The sequence below is a fragment of the Rana temporaria genome, chromosome 5 (assembly GCF_905171775.1).
Source record: "Rana temporaria chromosome 5, aRanTem1.1, whole genome shotgun sequence".
NCBI classification, from domain to species: Eukaryota; Metazoa; Chordata; class Amphibia; order Anura; family Ranidae; genus Rana; species Rana temporaria.
In genome coordinates, this window is record NC_053493.1 from 366,464,890 (window position 1) to 366,484,312 (window position 19,423).

At 40.0% G+C, this 19,423-nt stretch overlaps 1 protein-coding gene across 1 annotated transcript in view; it reads right to left on the reverse strand.

The window, feature by feature from the left end:
• RGS22 (regulator of G protein signaling 22) overlaps positions 1-19,423 on the reverse strand; it is a 169,180-nt gene that overhangs the window by 34,904 nt on the left and 114,853 nt on the right. Inside the window, exon 17 of the mRNA XM_040354637.1 lies at positions 14,265-14,431. Within this exon, the coding sequence (XP_040210571.1) occupies positions 14,265-14,431 (167 nt within the window). The remainder of the gene's footprint in view (positions 1-14,264; positions 14,432-19,423) is intronic.

Sequence of the window (19,423 nt, forward strand, 5' to 3'; positions counted from 1 at the left end):
TAATTTATCCCATGGAAAACAGGTCCTTTCCTGTCCAGTCTCGGTAACCCCTTTGATCATTGGGGGAAGAACAAATAGTTTCTAAAAACCAAAGCCAATGACCAGCGGGATTAGCTAAACAGCGGTGATCGACAAGTGGGTTCCGGCCTGCCTAAAGAATTTGGAAGTTTGAAGAAAGGGTTTAGTTGTTAATAAATACTGAAACGGCTTTGATTGCTGAAGGAAAAAGGGAAAGGGAAAAGAAGGGGAAAAGGGGAAAATGTATAGGAGTATTGATAAAATATAAACTCTTTTGGCTGCCCGGCACTCCCGGAATAGATTGGTGGGACTGTTGATCTTCTTGGCACTGTCGATCATTTTTGCATGGTCCTTTTTTTTTTTTTTTTTTTTTTTTTGTTTTTAACATAAGTTTGGAGTTATGCATGTATAAATAATAGAATGAGGGGTAGATTACCTAGAGGGGCTACAGCAAACCCACCAAAAATAAGTGCAAGCCCAAATTCAATTAAAAAATATATGTTAAAGAACACAGTTAAAGATACACCGGAAAAAATGGCTTCAACAAGAAAAAAAACCACAGAGAATTCGCAGAAAATGGGATTAAGAAGACAATCCCAGGGGTTGGAAGGAGCAAGATCCTCTACTATAGCAGACGAGGAAGACGATGAGGTGGAAGAGAGCGGATTGACAGAAGATCAACTTCCAACCAAAGGAGAAATTGCAAAAATGTTTGCTAGGATGGAAACGGTAATGAACAAAATGGAATCTTCTCTAAAAGGAGAAATGGTACTTATTCATGAAGACATGAACCACATCCTGAGGAGAGTAGAAGAAACAGAGGAGAAAATAGATCTACAGGCAGTAGAAGTCAAGGAACTTAAAGATCAGATGAAAGATATACAGAAAGAACAAAGGTATTTAAAATACAGATTGGAAGAGCAGGAAAATCGAAATAGAAGGAAAAATCTGAAGATTAGGGGACTCCCAGACGAACAAGTTGAAGATCTACAGGGAAAAACTGATAAAATTTTTGGCCAGATGTTGGGTAAAACTGCAACAGAAAAAATAAAAATAGAAAGAATTCATAGAATAAGAAAACCTGTTGGAGTTGCGGATGAATTACCGAGAGATGTAATCGTAAGATTCCACAACTTTCAAGACAAAGAGCGAATCCGACTACATCTGAAAGCCAACGGTCCTGCTAAATTTGAGGAATCAACGTTACAGATTTTCCCTGATCTAGCCCCCGAAACATTGGCAAGGAAAAGAGTGCTAAAGCCATTATTGGAACAATTAAAGCGACAAGAAATCCAATATTTTTGGGGCTTCCCAGCATGTTTGGTTGGAAAAAAAGAAGGACGCTCTGCTACATTAAGATTCCCTGAAGACACAATTTCTTTTTGTAAAAAGCTGAATATCCCAGAGACTGAGATACCGGGATGGTGGGAAAAAGCCCAGAGGGGGCCCAATGACGATCAGCAGCCATGGAAACAGATCTTAAGAAAAAACAAATAGTATATTTTATAAATAAAAGGGGGAGATGAAGGGATGGGAGGGAGAGGGGGGCAGTAGATGAGTGGGTGTGGAAAAGATAGAAAGAAGACAACAGGGGGACAGATGAGGGTAGTGGACCTACTGGCCTAGACCATTTTGATAAGAGAAAGGACGATGGTAAAGAAACGAGAAGACGGGGGGCACAGGAACCCCATTAGGGGAGGGCATCTGCTCGCAAACCCGCCTACCTAGAGCTCAACCTCGAGGGGGGAGAACCGTAGGGCCACATGGGTGAGGGCCACGGATCTATAGACCTAGGGAAGGTCATTTTCCCCCAATCTAGGGGGGGTAGAGGGAGGAGGGGAGGGATGGCGGAGGGGGGGATGGGTTGGAGGGAGGAGGAGGGAGGGGTGCTTGGTGGGGGAGGGAGGGGGGGTAGAAGAGAGGGAAGCAGAGGGGCCAGTAAAATTTTTGTAATAAATTATAATTCTATAGTTTCGGATGCCAAAAGTTAATATAATATCATACAATGTTCGAGGGTTAAATGCGCCAAGCAAAAGAGAGAACATACTGAGAGAATTGATATTCCTGAAGGCAGATGTTGTCTTTTTTCAGGAAACCCATCTGACTAGGGACTCCAAGAGTAGGGTCCGATCAGATGAGTTTCCCATGTGGTTCTATGCGGATTCTCCTATAAGTCGTGCCAAAGGTGTAGCTATAGGATTCTCTAGGAATGTTAGATTTGTACTAGAAAAAATGAAGATAGATCAAGAAGGGCGTTTCCTTTTTTTAGGGGGGAATCTGAATGGGGTAAAGGTGTCCCTGGCGAATGTGTATGGCCCGAATAAAAATGCGGTTAAATTCCAGTCAGGAATATTAGACGAGTTTATGAACTTTAAGATAGGAGATGGTATCCTGGGAGGAGACTTCAATACATGGTTAGATCCCAAATTAGATAGTACGTCTCATGCACAGGGCTCCGGAATTAGGGAGAGGAAAAATCTAAAAAGGAAAATGTTCCAACACCAATTGGTTGATGTTTGGAGATCCCAACATATAAGTCAAAAAGACTATACATACCGCTCCCCTGTGCATGGGACGTATACCAGAATAGATTATTTTTTAATAGAACATAAATTACTGGAGGTCGCTGAAGATACAAAGATTGGTATTACAACTTTTTCTGACCATGCACCAATTTTATTACAACTGAAGATAGGAGAGAGGGCTTGTGGGAAAAGAAACTGGAGACTTAATGAAGATTTACTAACGGACGTAGATATAGAGGAGAGATTAAGGAAAGAAATAGAACAGTTTTTTTTAGAAAATAATACAGAAGGAATGTCCGAAGCAATTATATGGGAAACGCATAAAGCATTTGTTAGGGGAATTCTGATTAAGGAAGGAGCAGAAAAGAAGAAAAAAAATCATCAAAAAAAGGTAAAAATAGTTAAAGAAATATTCGACTTAGAACAATTGCATAAAGAAACGAGACAGAGAGATCTCCTGCTGAATCTTAACATTAAAAGGGAGGAATTAAAGGGACTAATCGATCATGAAACCCGAATAGCCTCAAACCTAGTTAAAAAAGAAAGATACCTATGGAGCAATAAGACAGGGAAATACCTGGCAAATTTGCTGAAGAAAAAAAAAATGGCTAATTATATAGAAAAAATACAAACAAATACGGGAGAGATAAGATATAAGACATCAGATATAGTTAAAAGTTTTTTAAAATTTTATGAAAAATTGTACTCAATTAAGGAAAAGAGTAATAAGGAGGAGGATATATTAAAAGAGGAACAAATTAAAACATACTTGAGAAAGGCAGATTTAACAAAGATCGCGCAGAATAAATATAATAATCTTGAGAACCACATAACAGAAGAGGAAATAAGCAAAGCCATTCGAATGTTACCAAATGGGAAAAGCCCTGGCCCGGACGGTTTGACCAGCTCATACTATAAAAAAATTTCAGATATATTAATTCCCAAATTATGCTCTTATTTTAACGGCATTGGCGAAAAATGGGAGATGATGAAAGAGTCGTTGGAAGCGATTATATCAGTAATCCCCAAAGAGGGCAAGGATGATTCTTTATGCTCCAGTTATAGACCGATCTCCCTTTTAAACATTGATTTAAAAATCTTCTCCAAGATTCTTGCAATAAGGATGGAAAATGTGATGCAGGAAATGATACACACGGACCAGGTGGGATTCATTTTAGGTAGGCAAGGAAGGGACAATGGGATTAGAACCCTATTAGCGATAGAGGAGATTAGGAAAAGTGGAGCCCCAGGTCTACTCCTAGCCATAGATGCCGAAAAGGCCTTTGATAGGGTAGACTGGGGCTTCATGCAAAATACTTTAGAATCAATGGGCTTTGGCCCGAGATTGAGAGGATGGGTAAGAGCTTTATATAACAGACCGACAGCGAGAGTCAAAGTCAATGGGTGTTTATCAGAGCTGTTTGAAATGAAAAATGGCACCCGACAGGGATGCCCTTTATCACCCATGTTATTCACGTTAGCATTAGAACCCCTCCTAAGAACAATAAGACAAAATTCGGATATCGCGGGGTTAATATCCGGGGGCGAGGAACATAAGATTGCTGCTTATGCAGATGACATATTATTTTACGTTATGAACCCCAGGACCACGCTACCTAACCTGATGGAAATAATAAATGAGTATGGTAAATTATCCAATTTCAAAATTAACCCCGCGAAATCAGAAATTTTGAGTATTAACATTCAAAAAAAAGATAGAAGTGCCTTACAAAAAGATTTTAAGTTCGCCTGGAAAGAGGAATTAACATACCTGGGAATTAAGCTAGCAATCTCTAGAGAGAGCTTATATAAAATTAATTTTATGACGTTATTAAACGAGGTTAAAACCGAGTTAAATAGAATTGCTCCGGGGCAATTGTCCTGGACTGGAAGAATAAACATATATAAAATGACAATCTTGCCAAAGATACTTTACAAATTACAGATGCTTCCGATACCAATTCCCCAAACCTATTTTAAAAAATTACAATCACTCCTTGTAAGATTTATTTGGAGGGGGAAAAAACCACGGGTTAAAATGAATATACTGATTAAAGATAAATCACAGGGAGGGTTAGGGGCACCGGATATTAAAAAATATCACCAAGCAATTGTAATAACACGCCTCATGGATTGGGCAAGAAATAATACAGAAAAAAGGTGGGTACATTTAGAAATCACGACGAGTAAACTACCACTGGGAAAACTAATCTGGGTACCGGCACAGTATAGAGGAATTAATTTAGAAACGCACTATATTACGAGATATGCTTTAACTATATGGGATCAAATTCACAAAAAAAATAAATGGGAATATAACTCACCCCTACTCCCTTTAACGGATACACAGTATTTCTTACCAGGAGAAAAAAATAGGTTTGGAAAATGGATATTGCAAGAAAATATAAAACTAAAAGACGTTATGAGGTCTAACAGGCTTTTAACAATTCAGGAATTAAAAAATAAACAGGATATGATTCTTATTAATGAATGGCGCTATATACAATTAAAACATTTTTTTGATAGTCTTCCCCAACCAGTTAGAGCAGAAACAAATTTACTCCCTTTCGAAAATTTATGTGAAGGAAAAACGGAGAAGGGCATCATCTCTAAAATATATCAGATATTAAATGAAACAAAATCACAGAATGTTCTACCATATATCGCGAAGTGGGAGGAAGAGTTGGGATCCCGGGTAAATGATTTTGAGATCAATCAAATAATAACTAGGGTCCATGAAACCTCAATAAATAATGATACCAGGGAGCTAAACTATAAATGCTTGGTTCAATGGTACCTTACACCAGATAAATTACATAAAATTTCAAAATCTACCTCACAACAATGTTGGAGAGGGTGTGGTGAAGTGGGCTCAATGGCGCATGTTTGGTGGAAATGCACCAAAATAAAAACATATTGGAGGGAAATAAGGAAAAAGATCCAGGAAATTACAAATAATGACCTCCCAGATGACCCTTGGGTATGCGTATTACATGGATCACGAATTCCCACAAAACAATACTTGAAAACTTTGGTTCCACAACTCTTGAATGCAGCAAAACACCAGATAGCGCGTAATTGGAAGAAAAAAGAGAGCCCTTCCCTGCACGGGTGGTGTAATAGAGTGGAGGAAATTTATAATTTAGAACATCTAAGATTTAAAGATGAGGCGAACTGGGAAGAATTTGTAGAAAAATGGGAAAAATGGAAAAAATTTAAATACACAATAGGTTTCGCTGATGCTATGGATATCCAGTGAACTAGGGGGAGACAGGTATGTTTTATGTTTTATGTTTTTTGATTTTTTTCTTTTTTTTTTTTGGGTTTTTTTTTTTTTTTTTTTTTTTTTTCTCTCTCCTTTTGGACACGACTTGGATAAGCACGTACTGATAGGATTGATGTGGGAGAGACCATCCGGGCCCAAGAGATTCCGGGAGGCCTCTCGCACACATACAAGCAAGAACCAGGGCGCAAGGGACAGTGATGTAATTAAGAAAGGGAAGCTTGGGTATAATATTGGCTCCGAAACTATCAAATTAATAAATTGATACTGGCAGGGAAAGATGAGGGAGGGGGGAGGGGGGGAGGGTTAGGATGGGTAGTTTTTTCCCATACAGATCTCCAGAGTGATGTAGTTTCTCTGAAAATTAAAGTGGAAATGGAAAGGGAGGGAAAGTAATTTTTTCCTTTTTGAAATATTTAAACGGAAAGAAAAGAAGGAAGGGGAAGGGGAGAGAGAGGAAAAAAAAAAGGAAAAAAAAAAAAAAAAAGAAAAGAAGGATAATATATATATATATATATATATCAAATAAAAGATTACCACCCACTTATGATGCGATACCATAGAGGAGATGATATCGGCATGTGAAGTATGGGCCAAGAGTCTGGCCCCCTCCTCGCCTAAAAGATCCTTTTTATCTTTGGTGGAGTCTGAAGTGGGAAAACAAAAAAAAAAAAAAAAAAGACAAAAAAAAAAAAAAAAAAAAAAAGATATAGCTTGGTTGGTTAATACCAGACGAGTCAGTAGATGGACAAGGAGACTCTCCACTGGGTGAATCAATCATTTATGCCTGGGGAACTCCGCCTCACATTGGGTCAGAAAAAATTTAAAAAAGGCACGGCCATAGCATGATATTGTTTTAATATAAAAAGCAATAGTTAAAAACAAACACGCCAAATGGCCCCTTACTATGGATGGTGCCTTGCCTCGCACTGAAGGAAACCACAAGTCTTCATCAGAATTATGTATGACAGTGTGACCACACAGGAGCACAATTGTCACCTCTTAACCAGAAGTGCTTACACAAGGACTTTCACTGCAAAATCACTACCAAGCTGCATGAAAGCTGCATATTTAAAAAAGATTGAAAATAGCCATCAAAATTGCTTTAAAGTATATCTAAAGACAAAACTTTAATTTAATTTGGATGAAGTAGGCTATGGTTAAACCCATGTCTGTTTTTTCCATCTTTGTCTTATTTGAGAGATTTTCCTTTACTTCTTGTCCTACAGACACAACAGGGAGAAATGCCGCGTACACACGATCGGGCTTTTGCCTGGCCAATCACGGAATTCCATCGGAGAAAAATAGAACATGTTCTATATCTAAACTCAGATGGAATTCATCGGATTTTCCGAAGAAAAAATTCCTATGGGACTACACACATTGGGGTAGATTCATAAAGACTTACGACGGGCGTATCAGTAGATACGCCATTGTAAGTCCGAATCCCCGCCGTCGTATATTTAAGCGTATTTCCAAACTGAGATACGCTTAAATATTGCTAAGATACGCCGTCGTATCTTAACTGCATATTTACGCTGGCCGCTAGGGGCGTGTACGCTGATTTACGCCTAGAATATGTAAATCAGCTAGATACGCCTATTCACGAATGTACGCCCGGCCGTCGCAGTAAAGATACGCCGTTTACGTAAGGGGTTTTCAGGCGTAAAGATAAACCACCAAACACATGGCGCAGCCAATGTTAAGTATGGACTGTCGGAACCGCGTAAAAATTTTCAAATTTTACGTCGTTTGCGTAACTCGTCCGTGAATGGGGCTGGCAGTAATTTACGTTCACGTTGAAAGCATGACGATTTGCCAACGTCATTTGGAGCATGCGCACTGGGATACGTTCACGGGCGGCGCATGCGCCATTCGATCGAAACGTCATTTACTTGGGGTCACAGTTAATATACATAAAACACTCCCACAGCTTCAACATTTGAATTAGGTGGGCTTACGCTGGCCCTAATACGCTACACCGCCGTAACTTCGGCAGCAACATTTTTGAAAATACCAAACTCGCCTGTCAAAGTTACGGCTGCGTAGCGTATAGGAGATACGCTACACCCGCCTAAAGGTACGTGAATCTACCCCGATGTGTGTACACGGCATAAGAGGAAATATCTCCACTATGAGGGAATTTCTCTTTAAGACAGCTCTAAACAGACCATGTGTACCCTTTGGAATATTCCCCCTATATTCGCATTCTGGTGACAATCCAGAAATCTTGGATTTTCCAACACTTGTGACCTGAGGGACACTAGTTACCAGAACAATTGCAGAAAAAAATGGATAAAGAGAAAACATTTTAAAAAACCTTCATTGCCAAAACTTTTTAAATTATATCTTGAGCTGGCCATAGAGGCATCGCAATTCAGCCAGTTTAGCAGGGACTGGCTAAATGTTGATCCATATGTGAATGTCTGTTCATCAGAAGTTGATTGATAGGTTGACTTCTGTTGACCGGTCTTGTTGGAAATGTTTCCTCAATTTACTGCAGCCACTGACCAGTGTATCTTGACAGCAGAGAGTCCCGCTATGAGAATACTTTGTCTCAGTGGGGAGGATTCCTCTACCCACCTCGCTTGTGTGGATGGATGAACCTGTTAATTTTTTTTCATTCAGCCTATTGGCTGATCGAAAAAAATGAGTCATTTATGGCCAGCTTTACATGAAAGTTTGGTGACTGGATTTCTGGATCTACTTTAAAGCAAACCTTTACTGATAAAAAATACAGAGGCTACAATATTTGACTTTTTTTATTTTATTCTACAAATGCTAGTTGCCTGGCTGTCATGATGACTCTTTACCTTTAATTGTGTGGGTCACTTATCCAAGAAAGGACCTTTCAGACCTTATCAGACCTTTCTGATATGTATTTGTTCCAGGGTCTGTGACTCAGAGTGTACTGAGATCAGAGGGTCAGCATAATAGCCACATAAGAAGCATTTTTCAGAAGGAAAACACAGACTCTTCAATTTTTCTCAGAAAAAAAGTTTCTTTTAATGACTCATAGAACAGTTTGGGGCCACACGGAAGAAGTAAGTAAAGCACATGTGATCCCAAAAACAGAGCATAGCTAAAGATGTTGGGGCTCCAATATAATCTTGAAATCAAGACCCTACACCAGGGGTGCCCATCCAGTGGCCCGCTGAGCCCTCTGATTTGGCCTGCGACCTCATGCTCTGGGATGGAATAAAATTGAATTGAATACTGTTATTAAAGGAAACTAAAATCACAGTGTATATATGGGCATATCTGTTCTGTAGTGGTTACTGGGCTGCTTTCAAACTGATCCACAGGTGCAGAGAAGTGCACCTGTGGTTTAACTGCACTGAGCCATAGACTTCTGTTATTACCTGTGAGCTTGGTGTGCTGAGAGTAGAACTGGCTCTATAGAGCCAAGTGGGCTGCCATCCACCCGCTCTGCTCATTGTGGCCCGCAACCGGTTACCAAGTCGCTTAAGTGGCCCTTGCTCTTCAAAAGGTTGGGCACCCCTGCCCTACACTTTCACAACTCTCTGCTCAGCCCTCACTTCCAAATTTTTACTACAGTATATTATACAGAAACAAAACATATGAAGAGCTTGGAAATGCTCATAGAAGATCCTCCAGCCATCTAATCAGTGGCTTGGTGATGCAGCCCAAAGCACCCCTTGTCCTCAGTCTTGTAGAAATAGAAATTACATGACCAAGGCAGTGTTCCAGTCTTTAGCAGCTTCCCAGTCTGCCATTGAAGATTTTATATGAACGGTTCTCCACTTTGCATTATTGTAAGTGTTACTACTGTATAAAATGAAGAAGTTGAGTGTGGGAGATTCTGGAATTGACCCAGGCCTGCCAGATCAGGGACTGTTGTGATCATGGGACCTATGCCGCTGCTTGCAAACATTGTAAGACAGTAGAAGTTTATACCCAACCTCACGATGGCATCATAACTGCCAATAAAACTCAGGAAGGTATGTCTTTTAAATTTATATGAGCATAGCTTCTATTTAGTTCCTAAGTCAGTCCTGATCAGCTATGACATGTGGAGGAAGAAGAGTAGCTACAAGCATGCTATTTTTTCATTGTGTAGCACTGTTAAAGCTCTGGGGTCCCTATGACCAACATTTCCTACAATGTTATTGTGGCTAAATTATGTGTTTAGGTTAGATGTAAATAGTGCCTTAACTCTCTAAGCTTGTAATAATCTGATTGGGACAAAAAAGTGTTTCTAGAAAAAAAACGTAAAATGTCAGTAGATGTAGCAGGTAGACCCTGTACCACAGATGGGCCCACATCATTCGCCAGGATGCCCTGCTTGTATACTTAGGCCTCGTACACATGACCAGTTTCCTCGGCAGAATCCATCAAGAAACTTGGTGGGAGAGCTTTTTTGCCGAGGAAACTGGTCGTGTGTACGTTTTTCATCAAGGAAACGGTCGAGGAACTCGACGAGCCAAAAAGAGAGCAAGTTCTCTTTTTCCTCGACGGGAGTCTCAAATTGGCTCGTCGAGTTCCTCGTCGGGCAGGTTTTCGACGAGAAACTTGAGCGTGTGTATGCTAAGAAACCCGCGCTTGCTCAGAATAAAGTATGAGACGGGAGTAAAAGTAGCATTTGTAATGGAGATAACACATTTTTAAAGCTGTAACAGACTGAAAAGTGCAAATCGTCTCTTACCAAACTTTTATTTAACACTCAAACACATGAGATTAGCAAAACCAGCCCCAAGAGTTGTGCCAGTGGAATCAAACTTCCCCTGCCGTTGTATGTGTTGTACATCACCGCGTTTGAGAACGAGGAGATTTTGTCTTGACAGTGTGTACGCAAAGCAAGCTTGTCGAGTTCCTCGACAAGCCTAACAAGGAACTCGACGAGGAAAATTATGTTTTTCGCCTGGACGAGTTACTCGGTCGTGTGTACGAGGCCTTATCCTGTTGGTCCTTGGGAGCCTCTCTATTGCTATAGCTACTGGTCTCCAAGCCGGGCCCCATGTAGAAAAAATTTGCATTCTCTGTTTCTCCCATGTTAGTTAGTGGTCCTTTATATTGTTTTACATTCCTGCCAAAGCTCTAGTTTGAGCAAAATATCTAGGGTTTTCTTTTGGGAGCACCTTTTTTGGAATTAGATTTTGGGGTTTGCACATGGTCTATTGGAAAGTGAGGTTTTGAGCAACACCTTGATATTTGGTGGTCAGCAATCCAGTTGTTTTGAAAAAGACAACAGGGGAAATAGGGAGGCTGACCTCATACATTGGGGATTTAGAACCTCTGTGAGTTACCTCTCTTGCTTATTTGTTACAATTTTTATAAAGGTTTTGCATTGTGCAGCATTTATGTACCTCTATACTTTTGTTTTAGAGAATTAGGTACCACCACTATGGCGTTGATACTACCCCATAGGCCCCCCCCCCCCCCCACGCCATTTTAAGGTTGCTGTGGGATTGGAGTGGAGAGTGTTCCCTTCCCTTTTTGGACAATCTCTGACCACCAATATCAAATTGATATAATTTATTTTCGATCTGGGGAACAACCCCCCCATTAAAATGAAAAACATACACACAGTTATTGGTATACATTTTATAAATAGTCCTTAATAAAGGTTCCAATTTATACCGGTGGCGTAGAGCAACGTACCCTCGTTTACTAGTAGTAGTAGTTAACAGGGAAATACTTATACTGCAGTAAAGGTAAAGGTGCAGGCAAGGTGCACCGGCCTAAAAGGAAACTTGTTTTGTTCTGTGAAGCACACCTAATAAAGCCCTTCCATAACCCAACACTGTTAAAAACACACTTGTGATAAGTTTCTTGTAAAATACACAGTGAGACACCAAGGGAGCACATTTGGCCACAGTGACACTGGGAGGAATTAATGTGCCCATTAAAATGCTGGCACTGGTTCTGCTGAGAAGCCGCATCCGGCTGAGGCAGATGTTTTTATTCTGTACAACACTGATAACATGGGTTTTGGGAATTGCCAAGCTCAATATTAATGCCTCTTGAACAATGTAATATATGTGTGCCTAGACCCAATCAACTTTTCCTCTAAACCTAATTTATTGGGCACATTTGCATGAAAAGGTTCATGTCATAACACACGTGTGAAGAATGTGAGAATGATTTATGAGTCTCAAACAAACTGGCAAAACTGCAAGTACAACAAAGTACTAGAACAAAAGCCATTACTATATATGAAGTAAAGACCCTCACAATGTAAAGCGCTGTGCAAACTGTTGGTGTTATATAAATCCTGTATAATAATAATAATAATAATAATAAAGGGGCTCAAAATCAATTCTTTCTTAGCTTGGGTGGGGACAGATAATGCAAAAAATAAACTTAAACAGTGGTAGAGCTGTTCCCATAACAATCAATTACTATTATTTTCTATTAGTATTTATACACAGCTCCAACATATTACATGCAGGTTTATGGAATACATAGAACCATTCATGCAAATCCCTGTAAACCGGGGGGCAGCAACCTGTAGATCACGATTAACCTGTAGATCACGGGCAGGTGACTGGTAGATTGTGGTCTGGGCTTGCTGACCCTCTATCCCAGAGCATCGAACATAGTGCAGTGCAGAGGGACTATGATACTTGTAAAGTTGGAGCTGTAGCAGGGAAGAAGAACCGCATAGGCGGATGCCTCCTCTGTAGTGCTGGTTCCTGTCCCATGCGGAGTAATACCAACTGTACTCCACCTCTTATCCCGGCTAGCGGCCTCCAGAGTGGAGGCAGCAGCAGAAAAGAAGAGATCTTCAGGTCAGTGTGAAGCAATACACTGGGCATAATAGTATATGGCTACAAATATACAATAATAAATGCAGCACTATGAAAAATGTATCAAATAATACAAATAAGTGTAAACTATAAAAAAAGTGCAGATGTGCAAATATTAACATTGACTGTTGTACAATATTCCTGTAAAATCAGCACAGTGCAGAGACAACAAGAAAAGTGAAAAATAAACACTTATGTAAAAGTCCATTAGTGATTTGAGTTCATTAAGAGAAATCCTTATGACACACGGACCAATAAGTGAAATCACTTGTGAAGTGTGAAGCATAAAAACTTGACCACGTGAGACACGTCACCACAGAGAGACCACCCTTATTTCTGTTTCAGGTAAGCTTCTTGTCTCTCTGTGGTTTCTATGGTCCACAGATACAGCAAACTAGCTCTCAGTGACGTCATACATGGCTGTTATTAATGTCACCTTTCTTTGGTAATAGCACTGTGCTACGGAACCTTCGAATCAGTGACAACAAAATTCTGAGAGGAGGAAATAGAGATCCTACATGGCTGAATGTGTCATTATAGTCCCATACTCCCATACTTTTTATTGTAAACCTTTCCTAAGGGAAACATATAGGCTGCCATTTCTGCCATCCATCTGCATATTTAATACTAGATACCTGGCTTTATTGACTCTTTCACTTTCAGAGTCAATGACCAGAAACAAAAATCGAAAACAGGAAAGCTGGTAAAAGAAATCAAATATTAACATAATGAAAAGTCACCTGGACATCACATCCCTAAATATAAGAGCACAAAGAAAATTTGAACATTTGAACTTTCAAGGTGCCATAAATGAGATCAAAGAATAATTAAAAGATACTTTGTTCCAATATGTATTGATGATTAAAATACCCCACAGTAAGAAAATAACGAGTTGAAGATCTTTGATAAACAGCAATGGGTATTAAACAAAAGAAACCTGTAGTTCTTCAATGCATTTTGCAATGAGCTCCATTGGGAAGAAATACTACATAATATAGGTGTGGCACCCACTCAAAGGATCCTATGAGATGTCACCAGTCATAACCCAAGGACGGCCACAACCAGAGAGCAAAGGGGGCCAATGGTGGACCTCATGGAGAGGAAACAGGGTAGCATACCAGCTTTAAGAGAAAAAAAAGTATATGTAAAAAGGGGGACCAGTGACTGGTGTCATCTCATGGGATCCTTTGAGTGGGTGCTAATCATCTATATTATGTAGTATTTCTTCTTGATGACACTCATCATGGAATGTGTTGAAGAACTACGTATTACTTCTGTTGTATTGTATTTATCAAACATCTTCAACTCGTAATTTTAAATTGATGTATTTACACAACAGCTGTACTTTGTGATATAGCACTGTTTAAAGGATGTGTTGGTGGTGAATACCACTTTTTTTAACCGCAATTTTTTTTTAAATAATGATACATATTGAAAAATTTTTTTTTTTAATTAACCCTTGATCCTATTATCTGCATACTTGTTCTGGGTAAATAAAAGCACTGAGTACTGTGTTAAAGTACTGTGTTAAAAATGCACAGTGAAGACCACTTTGAAAGAAGTTTTTTCCTAAGAGATGGTAATATTACATGTTTTGCAAATACAGATAACTTATAGAAAATCAGCAATGTTAATAATTCACTCACAGGTTATTATTAATTTCTGTACCTTGCAAAATTTTCCTCTAAGAAGGAACGAAAGTGTTCAAGTTCCATCCGATGACGCACCAGGGTGCCCAGGTTGTAATTCCTGTACTCCTCGGGTACCAACTCCCACAGGTTGGGCTCTTTAGGGATGTCAGGAGGTGGCACAAATGCAGACTTCTTGGCTTGATCCTGATAAAACATATTTTCATTACATTTATTCTGCTTGACAGAAATTAAAAAAAAATAGGTTTTATTGGGGTATCCACCCCATGAGCTATATGTTAAAATGTATTTATATTCTTTTTCTATGGCTCTTTTCACACTACAGCATTATTTATTGGCTCAGATGTTATGTATACAGCAGTTTACAAACTCTTCCTATAGAGGGACAATAGGGGAGATTTACTAAAACTGGAGGAGTGAGAATCTGGTGCAGCTGTGCATGGTAGCCAAAGAAGTTAAGTGCCTGTGTTCAGTGTCATATCCAGAGGTTGTCTTTGGGAAATAGATGTATTAGTGCTGCCAGCATTGCTGCAGAGGTTGAAAGGGTGGGGGTCAGCCTGTCAGTGCTCAGACCATACGACATATCAAATTGATTTGCATGGCTGTCATCCCAGAAGGAAGCCTCTTTTAAAGATGATGCACAAGATTGTGTACAAGCTGTACACTCACTACTTGTAGCAAAGTGTAATTTCTTCAGTGTTGTCACATGAAAAGATATAATAAAATATTTACAAAAATGTGAGGGGTGTACTCACTTTTATAACTTGGTGTTGAACAGGTTGACTTTTTTCTGTACTTTATATTATTAATAATCACTGTATTCAAATATTTATACTTTCCCAGTGGCGTTAAACAAGATAAATAGTGGGCAAACAGATATTTGTTGGAGATGTAAGATCGAAAGGGGACTATGGAAAATATTTGGTATAGTTGTCATCTGGTGAGAAGCTTTTGGGAAAAGGTTCACGAGATATACTGAAAAGTGTCCAGAGTATAACCGAAATACAGATACATCTTTGTTATCTTTGATTCCGGACACTATAAAGTGTATTAAGAAAGATATTTTTCACCATATGACAACAGCAGCTAGAACAATAATAGTTTGTAACTGGAGAAATGATAAAGTCTTAAACATAACAGAGTGGATTTGTGAAATGAACTAAATACAATATATGGAAAGACAGATTAGAGAAGAAGGATATATAAATAGACAAATACCAGTAATATGGCAAAAATGGAATGAATTTCGGCTCTCGGAAGGAATAAACAATATATATAAAAGGGAAAAATAAGAGAAAAACTATTAGGGGAGGCAATATGGCTGAAAGATGATGGAGAAACAAGGGAGAAGAGTGATTGATTGCTGTATTTGCTTAATAAGTGTGAGCTGGAGTTCAGTTTTAAATTGTTAGTCACTTATGTAAAGCCCATCTAAACGGTGGCAACATTGCTCCCCCATAGATACAGTGGAGGAGTGAATGTAGCCGCACTAAGACAGGAGGTGTGTTACTGGCCAACACCAGATGAAATTAAAAGAAATAAAGGTTTGGGAAAAAAGAAAATCAATGCAGTCACAACATCCAATGATTGGTAATCTAAAATATATTATTTTATTTTTTATGGAGTTTAGTTATCCTTTAGGCTCCATTCACACTTGAACCACTCCAAAGTTGCTCCGACTTTGGAGTGCAACTTTGTTGCAACTTTGGATGTGTGCAATTTGGATACGACTTTGGCTTTGATTAGTGATAATGGACAACTTTTTCCCAACTGGTGCATTGTATAACATTCAGGTACGACTTTCATGCGACTTTTGAGGGTTAACGTTGAAGTCTATAGCCCTCACGTTGCATGAAAGTCGGACCAAAGTAGTGCATAAACTACTTTAAAGTCGCTGCAACTTTAAGTCACTTGTTGTCATTGGAAAACATGCAAAATTACCTGTAATGCAATTTTGATCTCCAAAGTTGAATAACAAGTTGTCAATGGAGTCTTAGGACCCCTTTTCAGGTTTTCTTTATGTGTACCATGACAGTGATTTATTTTTACTTCCTGTTCCAGAGACACAGCAGGAAATAAGAGGGAATCTTTCCAAATCAAGAGGATAGCCTCTTTTAGACAGACAGCTGTTTCCAAGACTGGTTTACCCAGTGAAAGATTCCCCCTCACCTTTTGTTTTGGTCACAACTAACAAAATGTATATATCCCATTACTTTATGTACAGGAGACAATGGTCATTAAGACAAACAGGGTAAATCTCCCCAGTGGGGAAACAGACTGGGGTTCATTTCCCTTACCACTCTATAATTTATATAATGTCAGCATACCATGTAATGTTGTATGAAGTTAGAAACATCAACAATATACAATATAAAACAGGAAAAACAAATACCTATACACAGTTTAAACATATGTAAAAATTGCAAGACGCAAGAATTACCTTATGTGCCTAAAAACTGCATGCGCATGTGTGTGTGTTTGTGTGTCATACAAGATGCAATGCAAAACGTTTAACTCTATGGTGTGCTGTTCTGGAAGCATTACAAGGTGTTTCTTTTCATTTCATATACCATTCATACTTCATAAAATGAAACATGACATGTCTATCTATGGGGAAAACAATGATAAATGAGCTCTTGTGTTTCAGCATGGAGTTGATAAATGACTCCACTTGGAATTACTAATCTCATTGTGTAAAAGGGATTATCGTCTTGTTATGTTTGACGTTGTGGCTGTCGCGTTTCTCTGTATTTTGTTTGTCCAAAGTCACTTAGTGCTGACATCAGCATAAAGGATTTGGAAGATTAATTTAACAATGTTTCTTGGAAGATTTGCAACAAAAACAGCTTCATGCCTTCATCAAAGTATGAAATGTCTCTTTTAAACTTAAGAAATCATCAGTCATCCACAGTCAGCAAGTCGGCAAGAGACTGGGAGACATACCGGTAGACACTTTATAGGCTGGCAAATTGTCCCATTTCAGGCATGGGGGTGGATTAAAGCCTGACTCCAGCCTTTTATTTTATTTATTGTAAAGAGCATTATGTCAGGTTTTATTTCTTTCTGTCCCTGTGACACCTATTCAAACAATGGGCATGGCTGCATTACGTTTTTTTATGTTTTGTTTAGGCTTGCAGTTGGGGGCAGCAAAAATGCGCAGTTGATCTGCATGTTTGTTGCATGCTAACGACCCCCACACCCATATAGGGCCCTATTTACCTGTACGGGAATGCAGTCTCATTGATGTCAGGGCCGTCTTAATAGCACCATGGTCCCCTGGGCACAGAAATGCTCTGGGGCCCCTACAATTATAACTGTGCAGGTAAACAGACATCAAGTAGGTAGGAGGCAGACTGCCTCCCCTGTGTATCTATCACTCTCAGTGCCACCATGGGGCCCCCAATTTTGGGGCAGCGTGGGCTCAAGGACCAGCTGCTTTGGGGAAAGTGCAGGGGCCCCCCATGCAGCTGGGGCCCCTGGGCAGTAGCCCAGGTGTGCCCTCTCATTACGACAGCCCTGAATGATGTTAATTAGGACACAGTGGCTGCCTGCATACTCCCACTGTGTCCCAATATGACACCTGTATGAGTGTGGGTGCATGGTTGGGGACACGCACATGCAACTGCACCCACGCGGATGTCATATTAGGACACAGTGGCCATTTCCTTGCAGCCATCATTAGACTTAATGATGTCAGATGTGACCACCAGAGTATAGAGGAGAAGGGGTTGCAGAAACTAGTCTTACAGCCCAGAAGGAGCCTACATGATCAGAGATTCTAGTAAGTATTTTTTGTGGTTCCCAGATTAAAAAAAGCATTTAATCCTTGCAATATGGGGGCAGCCCCTCTGCAAGGGAGCAGTTTTCCTTTACCTGGAGTTCAGCCTTAAAGGGGTTGTAAAGGTTTGTTTTTTATTTTCTAAATAGGTTCCTTTAAGCTAGTGCAATGTTGGTTCACTTACCTTTTCCTTCCATTTCCCTTCTAAATGTTTTTTTTTCTTTGTCTGAATTTCTCACTTCCTGTTTCTCCTCAGTAAGCTTTCCCCCATCATCCATGGGGGTTAGTCAGCCAGAACAGCTTACTGAGGTGGAATAGAAAGTGAGAAATTCAGACAAAGAAAACAAAGAACAAAAACATTTAGAAGGGAAATCAAAGGAAAAGGTAAGTGAACCAACACAATGCACTAGCTTAAAGGAACCTATTTAGAAAATAAAAAACAAACCTTTACAACCCCTTTAAATAGGGTAGTATCCAAGCTAATGGGCAGTGTCCACATCACCAAGATGTGACATGGGCACTGCAAGATGTACCCTTCCACACTACAGTCTAGAACAGTGGTTCTCAACCTGGGGTCGGCATGATTTGCCAGGGGTCACCAAATCCTGGGCTGTTCCTGAAGCCCACACTGCTTACCCATCCTTTCTCGGCCGCCCAGCTGGGCTGTTCCTGGAGCCCGCAGCAACAAACTCAGCCACTTTGTAGTCGCCCATTCAGTTAACGGCGTAGCTGGGGGGCAGAGACTAGAGGTCAGCTGACTGGTGAGGAATGTGAAGTGGTAGGGGCTGAAGGAGACACTATCTCCTGATTTCAGCATAGGTGTCACTGCTGTGAGACATCACAAAGCCAGAGACACAGTGAAGCCGGAGACACAGATGGCCTTGATCAAGAGCTTCTAAGTTGGCTGATCAGAACTCCCCCCAGCACTGCCACTCATCTCATTCCCCCACCAGCACTGCCACTCATCCCCCCACCAAGGAGTAATAGAAGAAACAGAGAGTACATGGAAGGGAGAGGAAAAGAGGGGGAGGAACAAAGAAAAAGGGAGAGAAAGAACAAGAAAGATGGCTAGAGAGAGGGATGGGGAAAAAAAATCAAGAAATTAGGATAGAGAGAGATAAAAGGGAAAGAAAAGAGGAGAAAGAGTGGCACGTCCTAAAATGTACCATAAGGGGTTTTAATACTGTACAAGTGGAAGGGACTCATGAAGCGCTAAATGTCCGTGGGTTAGAGGCGCAAATTACTTGTCTTGCCTTGGGTGCTAACAACCCACGCTACAAAAATTATTTTACTGTTAGGGGTGCCCACAACTTGGAAAATTTTAGTAAGGGGTCACGGCACTAGAAGGTTGAGAACCACTGGTCTTGAAGGAGAAACATTTAAAATGTGGCCCGTAATGT